The sequence below is a fragment of the Saccopteryx leptura genome, chromosome 2, assembly GCF_036850995.1.
Source record: "Saccopteryx leptura isolate mSacLep1 chromosome 2, mSacLep1_pri_phased_curated, whole genome shotgun sequence".
NCBI classification, from domain to species: domain Eukaryota; kingdom Metazoa; phylum Chordata; class Mammalia; order Chiroptera; family Emballonuridae; genus Saccopteryx; species Saccopteryx leptura.
The window spans coordinates 165,106,295-165,122,060 of NC_089504.1; the positions used below are offsets into that span (position 1 = coordinate 165,106,295).

At 43.2% G+C, this 15,766-nt stretch overlaps 1 protein-coding gene across 9 annotated transcripts in view; it reads right to left on the reverse strand.

The window, feature by feature from the left end:
- Positions 1-8,296: 8,296 nt before the first annotated feature.
- WASF3 (WASP family member 3) overlaps positions 8,297-15,766 on the reverse strand; it is a 193,169-nt gene continuing 185,699 nt past the window's right edge. For all 9 annotated transcript variants that reach the window (XM_066369236.1, XM_066369229.1, XM_066369238.1 and 6 more), the window contains 3 exons: positions 13,264-13,521; positions 11,373-11,740; positions 8,297-9,058 (listed from right to left, as the gene is read on the reverse strand). In XM_066369236.1, the coding sequence (XP_066225333.1) occupies positions 8,901-9,058; positions 11,373-11,740; positions 13,264-13,521 (784 nt within the window). In that variant the 3' untranslated portion in view covers positions 8,297-8,900. The remainder of the gene's footprint in view (positions 9,059-11,372; positions 11,741-13,263; positions 13,522-15,766) is intronic.

A 15,766-nucleotide genomic window follows, 5' to 3' on the forward strand; every position in this document is an offset into this window, starting at 1 on the left:
GCTGACCTCACACAGGACCCTGGATAATGCCCACACAGAGAGCCCCATCTCCTGCCCCTGGAGTTCTAAGAGAGACATTGGTGCCAACCCACTGCCAACATTTCTCCTGTCAGTGTGGCCTGAGTAGACAGCGCTGCTCCCCAATTCCAGGAGTGGCTGGGAATGGGTCCAGCGGGCCAGGCAGGGGCAGGGTGGGCAGGCTCAGCTCCAAGCCACTCAGGCACTGGCTCTCTGTGTGGTCCTGGGCCACCAGGTTGAACCCAGACACAGTCTTTTGCATAGGTCAGGAGCCCGCCAGGGTATAAATCAGTCTCTGGGCAATTATCTTAGCAGAGGGCAGGTAACCATGACTACCAGGTATGGGCTAACCTAGGAATGGTTATTCTATTCCCCATTTAGAATCAGCTAACTAAATGGGAAAGACCCCCCCTGGGGAGCCCCCCAAGGGAACCAGTTAGCTCCACAGACTGACAACACTTGGGGGAGAAGATCTTCCTTCTCTGTTGCCCAGGGTGACCGACTGCGGCCAGCCCCCAACAAAAGCATCTTGGTAAAGTGCGTGACCTAAAGAAAACCAATGAAGTGCTTTGCTTTTCATGCTTCCTATGATGCAGCCTGTCCCAGCAGGGACCAGCGGTCAGCTCCTGCCAGTGTTGTTCAGTGCCTCATGTACACTTGTTGCCCAGGGAGGAGGGACTATGCAGCCAGAAGCGGCTGGACTGGGAGAAAAACTCACTAATCAAATGGAACAGGGAAGAAGTCGGGAGAGGGGGCTGGACCATGAAGAAAGACAACTTTTAAGAGTGTGTGCTGAGGTTCTGGCTGCCACAGGTCACCTCAGCCCTACTCTTGCCCCCGAGGCTCCACAGCTGTTGAACCAGAATCCCTCTGCAGCCAGGGAAAGGTGAAGGCCTACAGCCGATGGAGACAGCCCACTGAAGGAACAGTGGGGATCAAGGCTACCATGTCTCCCCCTTGGTACTGGGGACAGGAGCTGAAAAAGTCTAAACAAAGGTCCCCAAACTATGGCCCACGGGACGCATGTGGCCCTCTGAGGCCATTTTTCTGGCCCCCGCCGCACTTCCAGAAGGGGCACCTCTTTCATTGGTGGTCAGTGAGAGGAGCATAGTTCCCATTGAAATACTGGTCAGTTTGTTGATTTAAATTTACTTGTTCTTTATTTTAAATATTGTATTTGTTCCCGTTTTGTTTTTTTTACTTTAAAATAAGATATGTGCAGTGTGCATAGGGATTTGTTCATAGTTTTTTTTTATAGTCCGGCCCTCCAACAGTCTGAGGGACAGTGAACTGGCCCCCTGTGTAAAAAGTTTGGGGACCCTTCGTCTAAACCATCTGCTCCAGGACCAGAACATCTCCCTCGTCCTCTGTGCCACCACACCTATCGGCACTAACGAGTGAAGAGCTTGCGCACCACTCTAGCGCCGGACTTCGCATGGTGGCTAGAAACCCAGAGATGCCACCTGCAGTGATCTGGGCTATGAGTCAGCGAGCTGAGCTCCGAATGGACTCGAGGCTGGTCCTGAACCCACCAGTCTGCAGCTATCCATCACTCTAGTGCCTGGTTGGTGGCAGTGCTAAGATGGTGTTTCTTAAACTTTGGTGTTCTTCAGGATCACTCTAAGTCAGGGAACAACCTGCATTCCAGAGACCCACGCTCAGGATTTAATTCAGCAGGTTTTGAGATGGAGCCCAGAAATCTGCATCCCAGGCAACTCTGATGTGGGTGGTCTCACCTGGGATGTCTGCCTGGCTCCTATCCTGATATTCAGGGGCCTCTCAGCTCAGATGCACTTTACAGCAGTTTCTGACAGGGGTCACCCCTCTATTTACTTCCTTGGGCTTCTGTACTCCTAGTGTTGCCACCAAAGCCCAGGGCAGCAGGGTCTGGCCAGGCAGGAAATGGAAGAAGGTAAGGGGATGGGGGGGAGAAGAGGAAGGAATCATAAGCCGGAAGCTCCAGAGGGTGGATGGTGACAGTGATGGTGATGTGAGGATAGTGGGAGTGTGGAAGATGACTTACAACAGTGACAGGAGAGCCACCCAGAAAAGGGGAAAGAAAGGGCGCAGGGCGGGCTGGGGACCCAATAACATTGCGCCGGGTCCCGGTGGGAAAAGCCAGGTGCCCAGGTCAACCTGCAACAGGGCTGCGCCAGGCGGGGGTGCTAGTGGAAGGAAGGGACCCAGGGGTTGCTAAGGGGAATTCTCCATCTGAACTCACTCACTGTGCTATTTTTGGCCCCAGACCTCAAGGCACAAGTCCTTGTAATGCTCTAACTTGCTAATCACATGAATGCCCAGGTCCTTGAAATATTAAAAGACACTTCAAGGGAGCTGAAAGTTGACACCCTGCAACACAGTCTGGTTACCAAAAGGGCAGAGTTACATTCCAAGCCATCATCAAGTATGTACACGGAAGGCGGCGTCTTACTCATGTGAGTGTGCAGTTACACTCACATTTTCAGGATGTGTAGGCCACATTACTCTTAAATCACTTGACTTCTATTTAATCTTGTTTTAGGCCAGAACAATTGAAGTACATCTTAGAATATTATATGCTTTTAATGTCACTTCATGGCAAGTACCACCTGGTAGGTTTTAAATGACTCTCAAAAGGACATACCTTCTTAATTTTTCTTCATGGTAAACCATTTACCAATTCGGTGCCTCTAATCATGGTGCTGTATTTGAAGCTAATTACCATATTTTTCACTCCATAAGATGCAGCACCTGACCACACCAGGGTTTTGAGGAAAATAAGAAAAAAAAATATTCTGAACCAAATGGTGTGTTAAAATATTTAATAAAATACTGTATTTTTCACTCCATAAGACACTAGAGGAGAGGGGATGCCTAGAAGGAAAAAGCCTTTTGGGTAAATTTCCTGTTTTTTAACAGCTTTTTGCCCAAGGACAAGCTCTGTCTTGCCAACTGGGGCAGGTAAACTGTAACAGAAAACTAACCACCTTGCTGGCTTACCCCAGTCTTACTGGCTTAAAAAAGAAGAGGACCAAATGTAGTGTGACTAGAACAGATAGAAAGGGAAAGGAGGGAGGACCCTAGGGAGTCCCAGAGAGCGGGGTCCACAAATTCCGTGTAAAACTGCCCAAATCTCTGGTTGATCCTGTAACCCGACATGAGCGAAGCAAACTCAGAGCAGCCTGGCTAAGAATTTAAGAGATTTCTACTGCTATTCACGGCAGGGGGCAAGGGGCGGGAATGAGGGGAGGACTTGAGTCTAGCCATGTTAACTGTCTCCCTTAAAAAAATATCAGTATTTTCCCAAGAAATGTAATAGAATCCACAATCTCTTAAATGTATGATTCACAAAGTTTATGATACAATCCAAAAGTACCAGCCATACACTCAAGAGAAAAGATAAGATTAATTCTGAAAAAATCCAGATGTTTGAATTAGGAGAAAGGATTTTAAAGAGTGTACTTATGCTCAAAGAGTAAAGGAAAATAAGCTTGTGTAATAAATGAACAAGTAGGAAATCTAAGCAGAGAAACAAAACTACAAAAAGAAACACCAATAGAAAATTCTAAAATGGGGAAAAAAAACCAATGCCTGAATAAAAGATTTACTAAATGGGATTCAGAGCAAATTGAAGATGACAGAATAAAGATTCAGAGAATCTGAAGGCAGACAAATAAAAATAATCCAACTTGTAGAACAGAAAGAAAAAGAAATTTTAAATTTTAAGATCCTTAAGGAATTGTGGGCCAACTTCAAAAGGTATAAAATATGTCACAGGAGTAAAAGAATAGAAACAGACAAAAAATACATCTGAAAAAATGTCCAAATACATATTTCCCAACTACCACAAAAGATATAAATGTACAGAGTCAAGCTCAGTGAACCCCAAGCAAAATAAGTACCAAAAAAATAACATCTAAAGATGTGAATTAACATCACTGATGAGTGTGAAACAGTACAGCCATTTGGCAAAACTGGCATTTTTCATAAAACTAAAACACACCTACCTATGACATAGCAATTTTTAAAAAGATTTTATTGATTTTAGAGAGGGGGAGAGTGAGAACTATCAACTCATAGTTGCTTCACTTTAGTTGTTCACTGATTACTTGCTGTATGTGCCTTGACCAGGCAAGCCCAGGGTTTCAAACCAGAAACCTCAGCATTCCAGGTCGATGCTTTATCCACTGTGCCACCACAGATCAGGCTGTAGCAATTTAACTGAATATTTACATAAGATAGGATGAATACAAATGTCCAGAAATTACTTGTATAGGTCTTATCCAAGAGAACAGATAAACCCACTCTGGTATATACAACAATGGAATCTTAGCAATAAAGAGAAATAGACAATTAATATATGCAATGATATAAATGAATTTCAAAAACTATGTCAAAGGAAGCCAATGTAAAAGGATACATACTGTTTTATTTCATATATATACAATTTGAGAACAGGCTAGACTAATTTAGGAAAAATAAAATCCAAACAGGAATTGCTCTAGGGAGTAATTGCTCTAGGACTAGGAGAGAATTGAGTGACAAGGCTTGAGGGAACAGTCTGAGGTTACAGTAATGTTGTCATCTTGATGGAATTTGTGTTACATGAGTGTCACATTGTTAAAACATGTTGAATGGTATACTTAAGATTTATGTATTTCATTCTAAGTATCCTTTACCTTAAAATTTTTAAGTTAAAATATTATGACATTTTAAAGTTAAAATATTATGACATAAAAGTTAATTTATGACATGGATACTGAAGTGTTCAGGGTGAAGTATACTGGAACTTGCTTTGAAATGCATAAAACATGGTGAATAAATGGACAAGTATGGGTATATTTCCATTACTGGACAAATTTTCTTCCTTTTTATTGAATATATTGCGGTGATAGTGGTTAAATAAAATTATAGGTTTTGGATGCACAATTCTATAACACACCATCTAAATACTGCACTGAGTTCACCACCCCAAGTCAAGTCTCCCTCCATCACCATTTATCCCCCTATGCCCTCCTCCGTCTTCCCCTACCCCTGGCTGAACAATTTTCTTGTAGGTTTAAATTTTTTCATAATAAAACACTGGGGGAAGGGGATATTCACCTGACTCTTGAAAGACTACTGTGAAACAGGAGGATCAAGGTTGAAAACTCAGGAGTTAACAGACAAGCTTTGAGACCCAAGCAATGTCAGCAATGGCCAGTTTCCCCACCTTCAACACTAGGGAGCTGAACTCGTTGAACACTAAGATGCCTTCTAAATATAATAAATAGTGCAGTCTAAGGCACGAGGCTTTCAAGGTCACTGAATAACCAATAGACTGCAAATACGAAGAGATTTTCTGCACTCACATCTGTCGCTGCTACAGCTGTACTGGTAGCTGCTGGCACAAAAAGTTTCCTCAATCCTAAATGCTGAGGACATGAAGATTCTCACCATCTTTGTCTCCCGATACGTCCTCTTCCTCTTTTGCTTCCATTTCACTAATCCTTTGGTTCCACTGTCACCCACACTGTCCTTCCCACCTTAGGGAATGCAAGTCCTTTCCCTGCCGTTGAGAAACTCCTTATCCTATCCTTAGTCCCTCACTAATTTCCACTTGTTCTTAGACCTGTTTCCCTTGGCCCACAGACTACACTGGGCACTTCCCCCTCCACCCCCAACTAAAGCACATGTCATGTAAAGTGACCTCAATTACTTATCTGACCATATTAATGCCTCTCTTTCCACTAAAAGACCTCTGAGGGCAGAAACTGGCTTGTTGCCTCATCTCCAGCTGGTGAGTTGTAGGTAACAGCGATGGCTTACACTCACACACTGTTAAACCTTTAGGGTTAAAAGTGTAATTTTATTTAGATGTTACTTGTACATAATCTATAGTAAGGTATACAAACAGATAAAAATTGTTTAACAGAAATTTTTAATATTACTTTAAATTCCATTTACAACAGCGCTGGTAACACTGCAGGATGACAGACACTGGGATCAGGAAACAGTGTGCTTGCGCTCTGGCAGATACATTCCCCCTAGTCTCGAATGGACTAACATGTATCATGTCTTTCAACAGCAAATTATTACACAACTTTTACAACCTGGCCACTTGGTGTTCAGAAAAGTTTTTATGTTCTCAAAATTTACTGAAATGAAAATGTTATTTAACAGTATACTTTTACTAAAGAAAAACGTAAGGATACCAAATCTTTTGGTCTGGTTGAGGGCTAACACTAGAAAATGGACCACATCATGCTCAGGTTGCCGATGAGGGGTCTGGGGTGCCCTGCAGCCCTCAGCCTCATCTGTGATAGGAAAAAAAGCTTGTGGGACATTAAACTGAAACACGTTGGGGGGGGGGGGGAGAGACTGGCGACAATTCAAAATAACCTTACAATAATATAGAACTACTTTAAAATGTAAAATTCGTAGACATGAAATACACTTATAATTGTCTTTTCTCTATTTGTTTTGGTAAATACCTCTTGAAAATGAAAACTAAACTTCAAAATATGAACTTTTTTCCTTTTCATGTAATAATACCATATCAGAAAAAAATGTCTGAATTTAAAATTTAGAGTCAATCAAATTTGCTGAGAAAAATACTGCAAAAATAATCTAAGCTGAAGTTTAGTCCTTTTTCCATTCTTTTAAAGGCTCTATAACTCATCAGGGTAAAAGCTTTTCTCTAGTCAGAAAATCAAGTTGAAAATAACTTGCTGACTAAACTACAGGAAGACAACTAATAACTAGTAGAATTATAAATACTTATCAATAAAGTGCCACTGGCTTTCTGGTAGTAAGATATAAACAGAAGAGGTCCTATGGAGAGAGTAGCTTTATGTGTTCTCTCTACATTGAGGACAGAAGGAACAGAAAATACAAGCATCACCAGATCAGAGTTCTAAAATCACACAGGTAACTTCTAACGCAAAAGTAACAAAGATAAAATACTGTAATAAAGGCAAAATATTGTTATGAAGACAAAATAAGACTAAAAATGATAAAAGTCTCAAGAATAATGCCAACAGAGTAGGCCTCTACTTTGGAAAAAAGGAGAGCAATTTAAAGGTTTACTAATAACCATTACTTGTATTGAATAAAATCACGAGGACCAAATGATGACCAGCTCCAAGAAACAAATCCAAGAGCATGTGCTGGAACGGCTGGGGCAGCTGGAAAGTCTTGACACCCCAGGGTGAGCATGGTCCCGGAAAGGGGTACAGACACAAGGCTTTTCGAGTTTCAAAGCTACATGACCCGAACCCAGCGAACAGGCTTTACACAGTGCCCATGTACAAGCTGAGCCACAGACATGCTTTGTGGGGCCGGCTGATGCCCCAGGTGAACTCAGAGACACAGCCCTGCTATCTACAGGTTTGTTTCCATTCCTGCCATCTACCCACACAGCTCTGCCTCGAGTTTGAGTCCTTCATCATGACTGAGCACCACCAATACCTGATATCTGTCTGAAATGCTGGGAACTCCTTAGTAAGTAAAGTGTCTTAGTGTATTTGTGCAGTCCTACTTATAATCAGTGCCTGGGTGTTTGTTTATTCTAGAGAAGCGGCTATCCTTCACCCCAAATGACAAAATATAAGCTCTCGCTCATGAGTGTCCCCACAGTTGACTTCACCAGCAACGTGACCCCATGGGCCTCCATGGTGCCGTGTGGGAAGAACGGTGGGAGGGGCAACGGTGAAAGAAGTGTGGTCTGCTACTGCTGCGGCCTAATTGAATCTGAGTGCTTTTTAAAACGCAGTTTACTGATGACAACGTGAGAGAGGACTGTGCTTCTAAGATGGAGCGAAGGCCCTGCTCCTGTGAGGGGTCCCTACCCTGGCCACAGCACCAGGAATGGCAAGAAGCTGTCAGCACCCACAAGCGCCCAGCACGAGGCTCTCAAAGTTCAGACCAGGTGAAGAGGTGTCACCTAGTGTGCTCTCGGGAGCACGCAGAGGAGCTGAGAACTCCAGCTGGTCTCACTTGGGACAGGGCTCCTGGGAAGGGAAAGACGCAAGTCCCCTTGCGTCCGGAGCCGACACTCAGCAGCATCTGCCCAGCTCGGCCTGCAGCTTCCAGACCGCTGGGTCTGTTCTGCCGGGCTGTTCTGAGTGTCATCCCCAATGGCCCCTGAAGGAAAAAGGACCCGTCCTTCATTTTTATTACTACTGAACAGCTTGCCTCTTAAAAAATTATCAACAGCATCGACTAAAATGAATGCCCATCAGGAATTGTGCCTGTAAAGGGCCCTTCCAATTTCACATTTTATAAGAACGTGCAAAGGCAATGAAATTTTATTCAAAAGAACATTCAAATTCACGGAGTTTATCACGCTAAGAAAACAAGAGCAGAAGCATTGGATTCTCCTGACTTTGTTAAAACTTTCTCTCTAGAACCAACTTCTGAAACACACACACACACACACACACACACACACACACACACACACACACACAGTTGAAACAGTATCACTGACTGGAAGACGTCACAATGACGCAGTCATTAATCCTGCCCAGGCCTAAACCCAAGCAGCTTCACAAACACATGGCAAGTCTGCAGGATCAGAAGGTACGAGTAAAACCAAACTGCACCGAACGTTATCATGGCCAAGAAAAAGGAAGCAAAATGCTGTTTTCAGGACAATGCAATAATTACAGCTTATTTTCTTGTGTGCTGCACGATCTGCTGTGTTTAGTGGCACTTAAGTATTATGCAGTAAGTACTGAAAGAACCCAGAATTTTTGGATGTGCAAAAGCAATATCACATTATTAATACAAAAGTTGCTAAGCTACAGGATTATAATACCACTATTTGGGTGTTGAGACCACTTAAAATTTTCAATACACTTCAACACATGGTCTCCTGGCCGGCCACCAGTCTTGTTACCATGCTGTCCCTGCACACTGCCTCAGTCAGACCAGTCGTTTTCATCAAACTCCGAGTCATCGTCGGAATCGCTGTACTCCACCGCTATGCGTCTGGACAGGATGGTGGCCACGTCATTCCCCACAGGTTCACGCTTGGCCTCTAGTTCACGCTGCTCTTGAACTTTTTTCAGCTGAATTCCTAGAAACACAATACATGGTTTGGAATTAAATTCTTTTGCTTGCTCCAAATTAAAGAAAAACAAACTAGAAAATCTACTTGACTTTGTTATATACATACACTAAGGATAAACAGTTTTGGAAATTTGAAGGGAGAAAAGTTTTGAAAATAGAAGTTTCATAACAAAAAAAAAGAATGTGTACTCCAAGTCATAACATTTTTTTATAGTGAAGCAATGTGTTGAAACATAAAAAAGTTGTAATTTCAGGGCACATGAACACCATCAAAAAATATTCTAGAGTTGCATGGTCTAACGTGGTAGCCACTAGCCACATATGACTGTTTCAAGGTAACCTGATAGTGGCTAGTGGTTACTATGTTGGACCATGTAAACATGAAACATTTCTATTATAAAAGGACATTCTCCTGGACAGGCTTGGACAGCTCTTGGCTAACCTGCAGAGGTAACAGAAAATTTTGTTTCAACAATTATGCTGAAAATGGATATAAAATACAACCCTCTACCCTCTTATTTAGTAAGCAACAAAATGGGTTATGTGATGATTTAATGTATAAATTCTTTAACTTTTTCTTTTGAAATAGTTTCACATTTATAGAGTAGCTGTAAGACTAGTATTAAAATGCTTCCATATGGCCTACATCCAGATTCCTCAAATGGTAACATTTGATCACATTTGTTTTAGCAGTCTTTCTCTATCATTGTAAATAATACACATATGCCCTGATTGGTGGCTCAGTGGATAAAGCGTCATCCCAGCACACTGAGGTTGTGGGTTTGATCCCTCGTCAGGGTACGTACAAGAAGCAACCAATGAGTACACAACTAAATGGAACAACTAAGGGGAACAATGAATTGATGCTTCTTTCTCTCTCAAATAGATGGGAAAAGTAAAAAACCAAAAACCAAAAAACAAACACATATAGGCAGCACTTTCTTCTGGACATTTGAGAATAAGTAGCACATAATTTGCTATTTTTCCCTTTGCCTCTAAAATAGTTAATGCATAATTCCTAAAAAAAACCAAAACAGTTATCAAATTCAGACTATTAGCATAGATACAGTACCACTATCCAGTCTAAACATTATTTAAATTTTGCCAATAGACCTAATACAGCAAATGAAAAACAGTCTCCACCAGGTTTGGGATCCAATACAGATCACCCATTGTTAACATTAGTTGTGTTTCATTAACACTCCTTAATTGGGGAAGTTCCTCAGTCTTGGTGTTTTATGACCCTCATGGTTTTGTACAGTGTCTATAATACAGGCTCATCAGAGGCTTTCTCATGATCAGATCCTCATAGCTAGATATTTACATGTACCACTCATACTGGTCAGGGCTCACACAGCTGTTTAAAATTGAAACATGTCCTATTATGGCCCCAAATTCATTATCAATGAATCAATTCATTATCAATTAAATAATTCTGAGACTTTTTTTTCTTGAAAAATCAAAATGTGCCAATGACATTCAAGACAGATGAGAAACCTGGGATCTGCAGGTGTGTGAGCCACACTCAGGACTGACTCATGGTGCTCAAGCAAAGAGCAGAGGCAGCCGTGCCCAGCTGTCCTGTGAAGGATGTCACTGCTGCTACAGCCAGGCTCCTCAGGCACTGCCAAACTGAAATAACTACACTATGACCAAGAGGCCGTGTGGCCCCACAGTGTCTGAGCAGCTTTCAGCATATTTCTAATTCCTGGCAATGGCCCTCAATCCTGGGCTCTGACCTGGGGTAAAGAACAAACGAGGAGAAGCAGATGTTTAATGAGGGTTCTGAGGGGAGGCCATAGTGGGGAGAGCCCAGGCTCCCCATGCTGACCTGACCCCAGACGCCTGACTTCCACATTTCGTGTTCTGGGGGTTCAATATAGGACTTTCATTTGACAAAAGAGTTTTGCTGCTACATAAATGTTAAAAACTATTGGCTAAGCTCATTAGGCTAAATATATGAAAACTCTAGGACACAGCTCAGATATTTAAAAACCCCATAAAATCTTTAATATGAGCTCATTTTCTCTCATAATTTTATTAGTAGAGTAGAATGTAGAGAAAAGAGTCAATTAATAATCATTTATATTATTTATTTCTAGTCAAATAAAACTTTCCTGAATGTTCAGTTCTTTATCATTATACATTTACTTTGCAATGGTAAAAAGATCTACTATTTTTTTAAAATATCAAATAAAGCTCCTTTAACCACATTCTAAAAAACAATGTAGTGTCGGAAATGTCCCTAAAGACGAGGCTGTCGCTGGCTGGAGACAGGCTCTCTCTGGGAATGGAGGATGGCATGCTTGGGGATCACTTACCCATTCGAATGGCAGCCAGAAGGTCACTGCGAGCATCACTTATGGGTGGCTGTGCGGCTTCTTGTCGCTTGGCCTCAGCCACTGGCAGGCCGTGCATAGGGGAGGATGACAGAGAAGAGCCAGCACCAGGAGGGCCCGGTGGGGGTGGCGGAGGGCCTGGGGGAGGCGGGGCCGTGACCACCAGCCCCGTGGAGGGCGGGTGAGGCGGCGCTGGGAAAGAGGACCCAGCTGAAGCTGGGAAGGAGGGCTGCATGGGAATCTGCAGAGGACTGACAAAAGCAGTTTGTGCTGAAGGGATCATGGGGGGTGGGGGGGGAGGGGGTGGTCCTGTGGGGCTGTAATATTCAACGATCTGGGCCGGGAGCATCCTAATGAGAGAGGAAACACAGAGTTACTAAAACAGCAGCAAAGGGTCATGTCTGAGGCTCCAGCACGGCTAACAGAAAGGCTTCCCCACACATAATGCAGACTGTCATTGGGACTTAAAATACTGCTGGATGCAATATCTACACCCTTTGGGTCAGTTGTTTTCACAGATCTACATTGTTCACTACGATGTAATTCACAATCATGCACTGAAATGCATTCAAAAGATAACCACACAAAAACTAACTTTCTGTGAAATGCTAGAATAAAAGAGTTGACTGCAGAGGTAAGAACAGCAATACAAATGCATCCTTCATACTGGGCATCTCAAGAACAAGTGGTTCTGATGGAGGGCAATCTGACTTTGGGTGATGGGTATGCAACATAATTGAATGACAAGATAACCTGGACATGTTTTCTTTGAATATATGTACCCTGATTTATTGATGTCACTCCATTAAAATTAATAAAAATTTATTTATTAAAAAAAAAAAAACAGGTGGTTCACTAACTTCTCTTACAAGGGTTCTGTGGCCAATCAGATTTGAAAAATTCTGTAGTTTATATCCCACGTCCATGGAAATCCCCCAAGTCTACAATGCCCATTAGAGTATCAAAAGCTTTGAGAAGTCCTTCAACCAAGAAATCTGCTGAATTTTATTTAGTCAAAAGTTTTCCAAACCAACTGGATCCCAGACCCTCTTTCTGCCTGACACTTAAGAGTCTCAGACAGGCTCTGGGAGTCCTGACTTAATAAGAACCAATGATGGGAAACAGCCAGGACCGTGTGGTGAGGGAGCAGGCCCTGAAAGCTGAGGGACATACACTTAGAAAGTGACACATGCTTCTCTGGACCAAAGAATACATGGTTAATGGAAACACACATTCAACTTTCTTGGGCATTGACTCTGGAGGGTAACTCTTTCAAGATTAGGGCTAAGCAAAAAACGAGAGAGTTAAGACAGCCCATCAAAATACAGGATTAAATTATTAAACACTTGAACATGAGGGTCTTTTCTAGGGGGTGTTTGAATTTTCCCCACATGACTGAAACGAGAAATGGGTACCACGAGGTGGAGAAAGGAGACACACAGCCACGTGTGGGAAGTGACGCACAGGAGCCGTGCTGTGGTGCTCTCCCTGGTGGTACGGATTCTCTGTGGTTCACCCGGATATGTGAAGAAAACGGAGGATTTGGGACAGGCTCACAAAATTGGAGTTCCATCCTTTATCAAGGCCTCAGATTAATGACCCACTCAAACATACATGAACTTGTGTACAGAGGGAATGTACCCATGAACACAAACACAAACCTAAGATTTATCCATAATAAAGAAAGGGAGGTAGTATGACACTGAATTTTTTTTAACAGAATTTGTCATAACCAGTAGTATCTTTATTCAATTATTCTGGGCTGCATTCTGGCTTCTAAAATATAACTATTCAACTGAAACACTTATATCACACACAGCATGATTCCATTCCAATAGTGAGCAGCAATCAGAGCACAAGGAATACAAAGTACCCGTAGTCTGCTGGAGCCGAGGCCTGGGGGCCCTCTGTCGCCTGTGGTGGGGGTGGTGGAGGTGGCTGCTGAGGTCTGTTCAGGGCCATGTGCCTTGCTGAGGCTGAGGGCGGTCGGTACTCATGCTCGGGGGCCTGGCTGGCTGGCCCATGTGGCTGTGCGTCGCCTGCTGCATACGCAGGGGTGATGGGCTGTGGGTGCAGGGAGTGGTTGGGAGTGGCTGGGTATGAGTAGTCTGTGACATCTGAAGCGTGAGACCTGACGTCCAAAGAAAGGGTGGAAGAAATTCCAGTTAAGTTAAAAAGACTTCCCCTAACAGGCATAAGCATATATTTGAATAATAACATTGCTAAGCACAGAAATCACACATTTATTTCCTTCACTTGTCAACTAGGTGTAGCCCCATGAGGCTTCCAAGCAACAATATCATTTTTACCTTAGCAGTAAGCCCAGTGTTACATGGATTCAGACTCATAGCTTTGAAGTGACTAAGTTGGAGAGACTGGCAAGCAGGAAATAGCAGAGCCCCATTTCACAATATTTCAGTGTACCTTTTTGTGAGAGAGAAGGCTACAAGAGAAGGTCCATTTAATTTAAAAACAGCGTCGAAGACAGAGAACTTCAGTGGTCATGAAATTGATAACCTATCGTTAGAAATTACGAAATGGCAGATGAACTGGATGAATACTAACAGTAAGAACAGAAAAAGAAATCAAGAACGCAGAATGGGGAAACGGTTTTCTTCCACAGAAGAAATGTATTTAGCCAAAAGAAAGAACAGGTGCAGCACAGAAGGGCCGTTCTGTTTTCCTTGAATGCACCTGCGGGTGAAACACTGAAAGGAAGGGAGGTCGTGCAGTAGTTGACAGAGCTCAGACAGACACTAGCCAGGCCCTCAGGAGGACACAGGGACTTGTGGAATGCTGCAGCCGTACAGTGCCATGGCGTCAGTGATGGACAGTCACGCTCCTGGCCCAGTTACAGGACATGCGGTCAGTACAGGAGCTGCATATCCTCTTAGGATGACCAAAGCAGCGTGGGCAGCCTGAGACTGGCAACCCAAAGAGTAAAATGACAAACCCTCTGGGCAGAGGTGGATTAAAGTCAGGTGAGGCCCCAGGCACAGAAGAAAATATTTGGGCCCCTTAAAAAAAAAGAGAGAGAAAGAAAAAATAACAATACATGTTAACCATATTTTTAAATACATAAAAAATACTATGTACTATTAATGTTAAAATTGCACATATGAAACCAAACTTGGAGTCATTAGAAAAAAGTGTAAAGTTGGGGTTTGCAGGGACCTTCGAAAGTCAGGGCCCAAGGTGCGTGCCTGGTGCGCCCACCGTTAAATCCGCCTCTGCCTCTGGACGTCCTGTCCTCTGTCGTGCTCCCTGCCAGGTTCAGTGTTCACTCGTCACTCAAAAACTCAATGCCCATTTCCCTCTTCTCCCACTCTTCTCTTCTGGTTCTGACTTTTCGCACATACATTTGCTCATTCCGGGTAGGACTCAGCTTGTGTTTCTCTCTCTGAAGACAGCAGACACACGGGATGCGGAGGAGCAGAGACACCAACTGAACTTAGCTGCAGAATCGAATGGCATAGGAAAGCTCTCCACCTGACAAGAGACTGCTTCATTTTTTCCCCTTCTCTAATTGCAGTATAATAATAACTAATAACTCACTCTTTTCTTCCCTAATTGCAGTATAAATTCTATATTACAGTGTGCATATGATTATGTCTTTTTAACTATGCAAACTGCTATAAGTAAGTTAAAAATATTTTTAACAGGGAAATAACCTGACCTGTATTTAGAGTTGGCATATTTTCACAATGTAAATACCTAAAATTCTGGAGTCACTGGTAATGTGGGCTTAATTCTGTGTGTGTGACTTTGTCATAGGTTATATGTATAACTTTCTAAGGGAAATAAAGTTATCTATAAAAATATAGTGTTTCTCATGATATGAGAAGTGAGAAATTATAAATATTCTGGATTAATTTAGAGTACAGTCTTTATAAAGTGCTTTGTGACAGGAGGCAAAGAGCCTGTATAAAGAGGGATGACCAGATGGATGAGTGAGTGAAGGAACAGGCAGGGAGTGTCTGAATTTGAGAATTACAGCAGGGATGTAGAGGGCAGGGCATGGGGGAAAGGTGCAGGAGACAGGACTGAGAAGTTGCAGAGTAAAGGCCCATCTAAAGGGGGATCCAGCGGGCTGGAAGAGAGGTGAGGAGTGGGGTGACTGCTGGGTGACAAAGACCCCCATGTAGGAAGGTAGAACTCAGCTGCAGAGACACTGTGCCAATGCGCAGGTGAGTGGAGCTGTCCGGTAGCATCTAGAGAACCGGTAGGAGTGAGATGATACGGAAACAGGAAGTACAAGCAGTGGAGACTCGGTGGGAGAACCCAGTGACTCCCCCAGGGTTCTGTGGATAGACAGGCGGGCAGAGTCAGAGCTATAACGTAGGGCCCAGAGCAGGATGAGAAACAGCACAGGGACA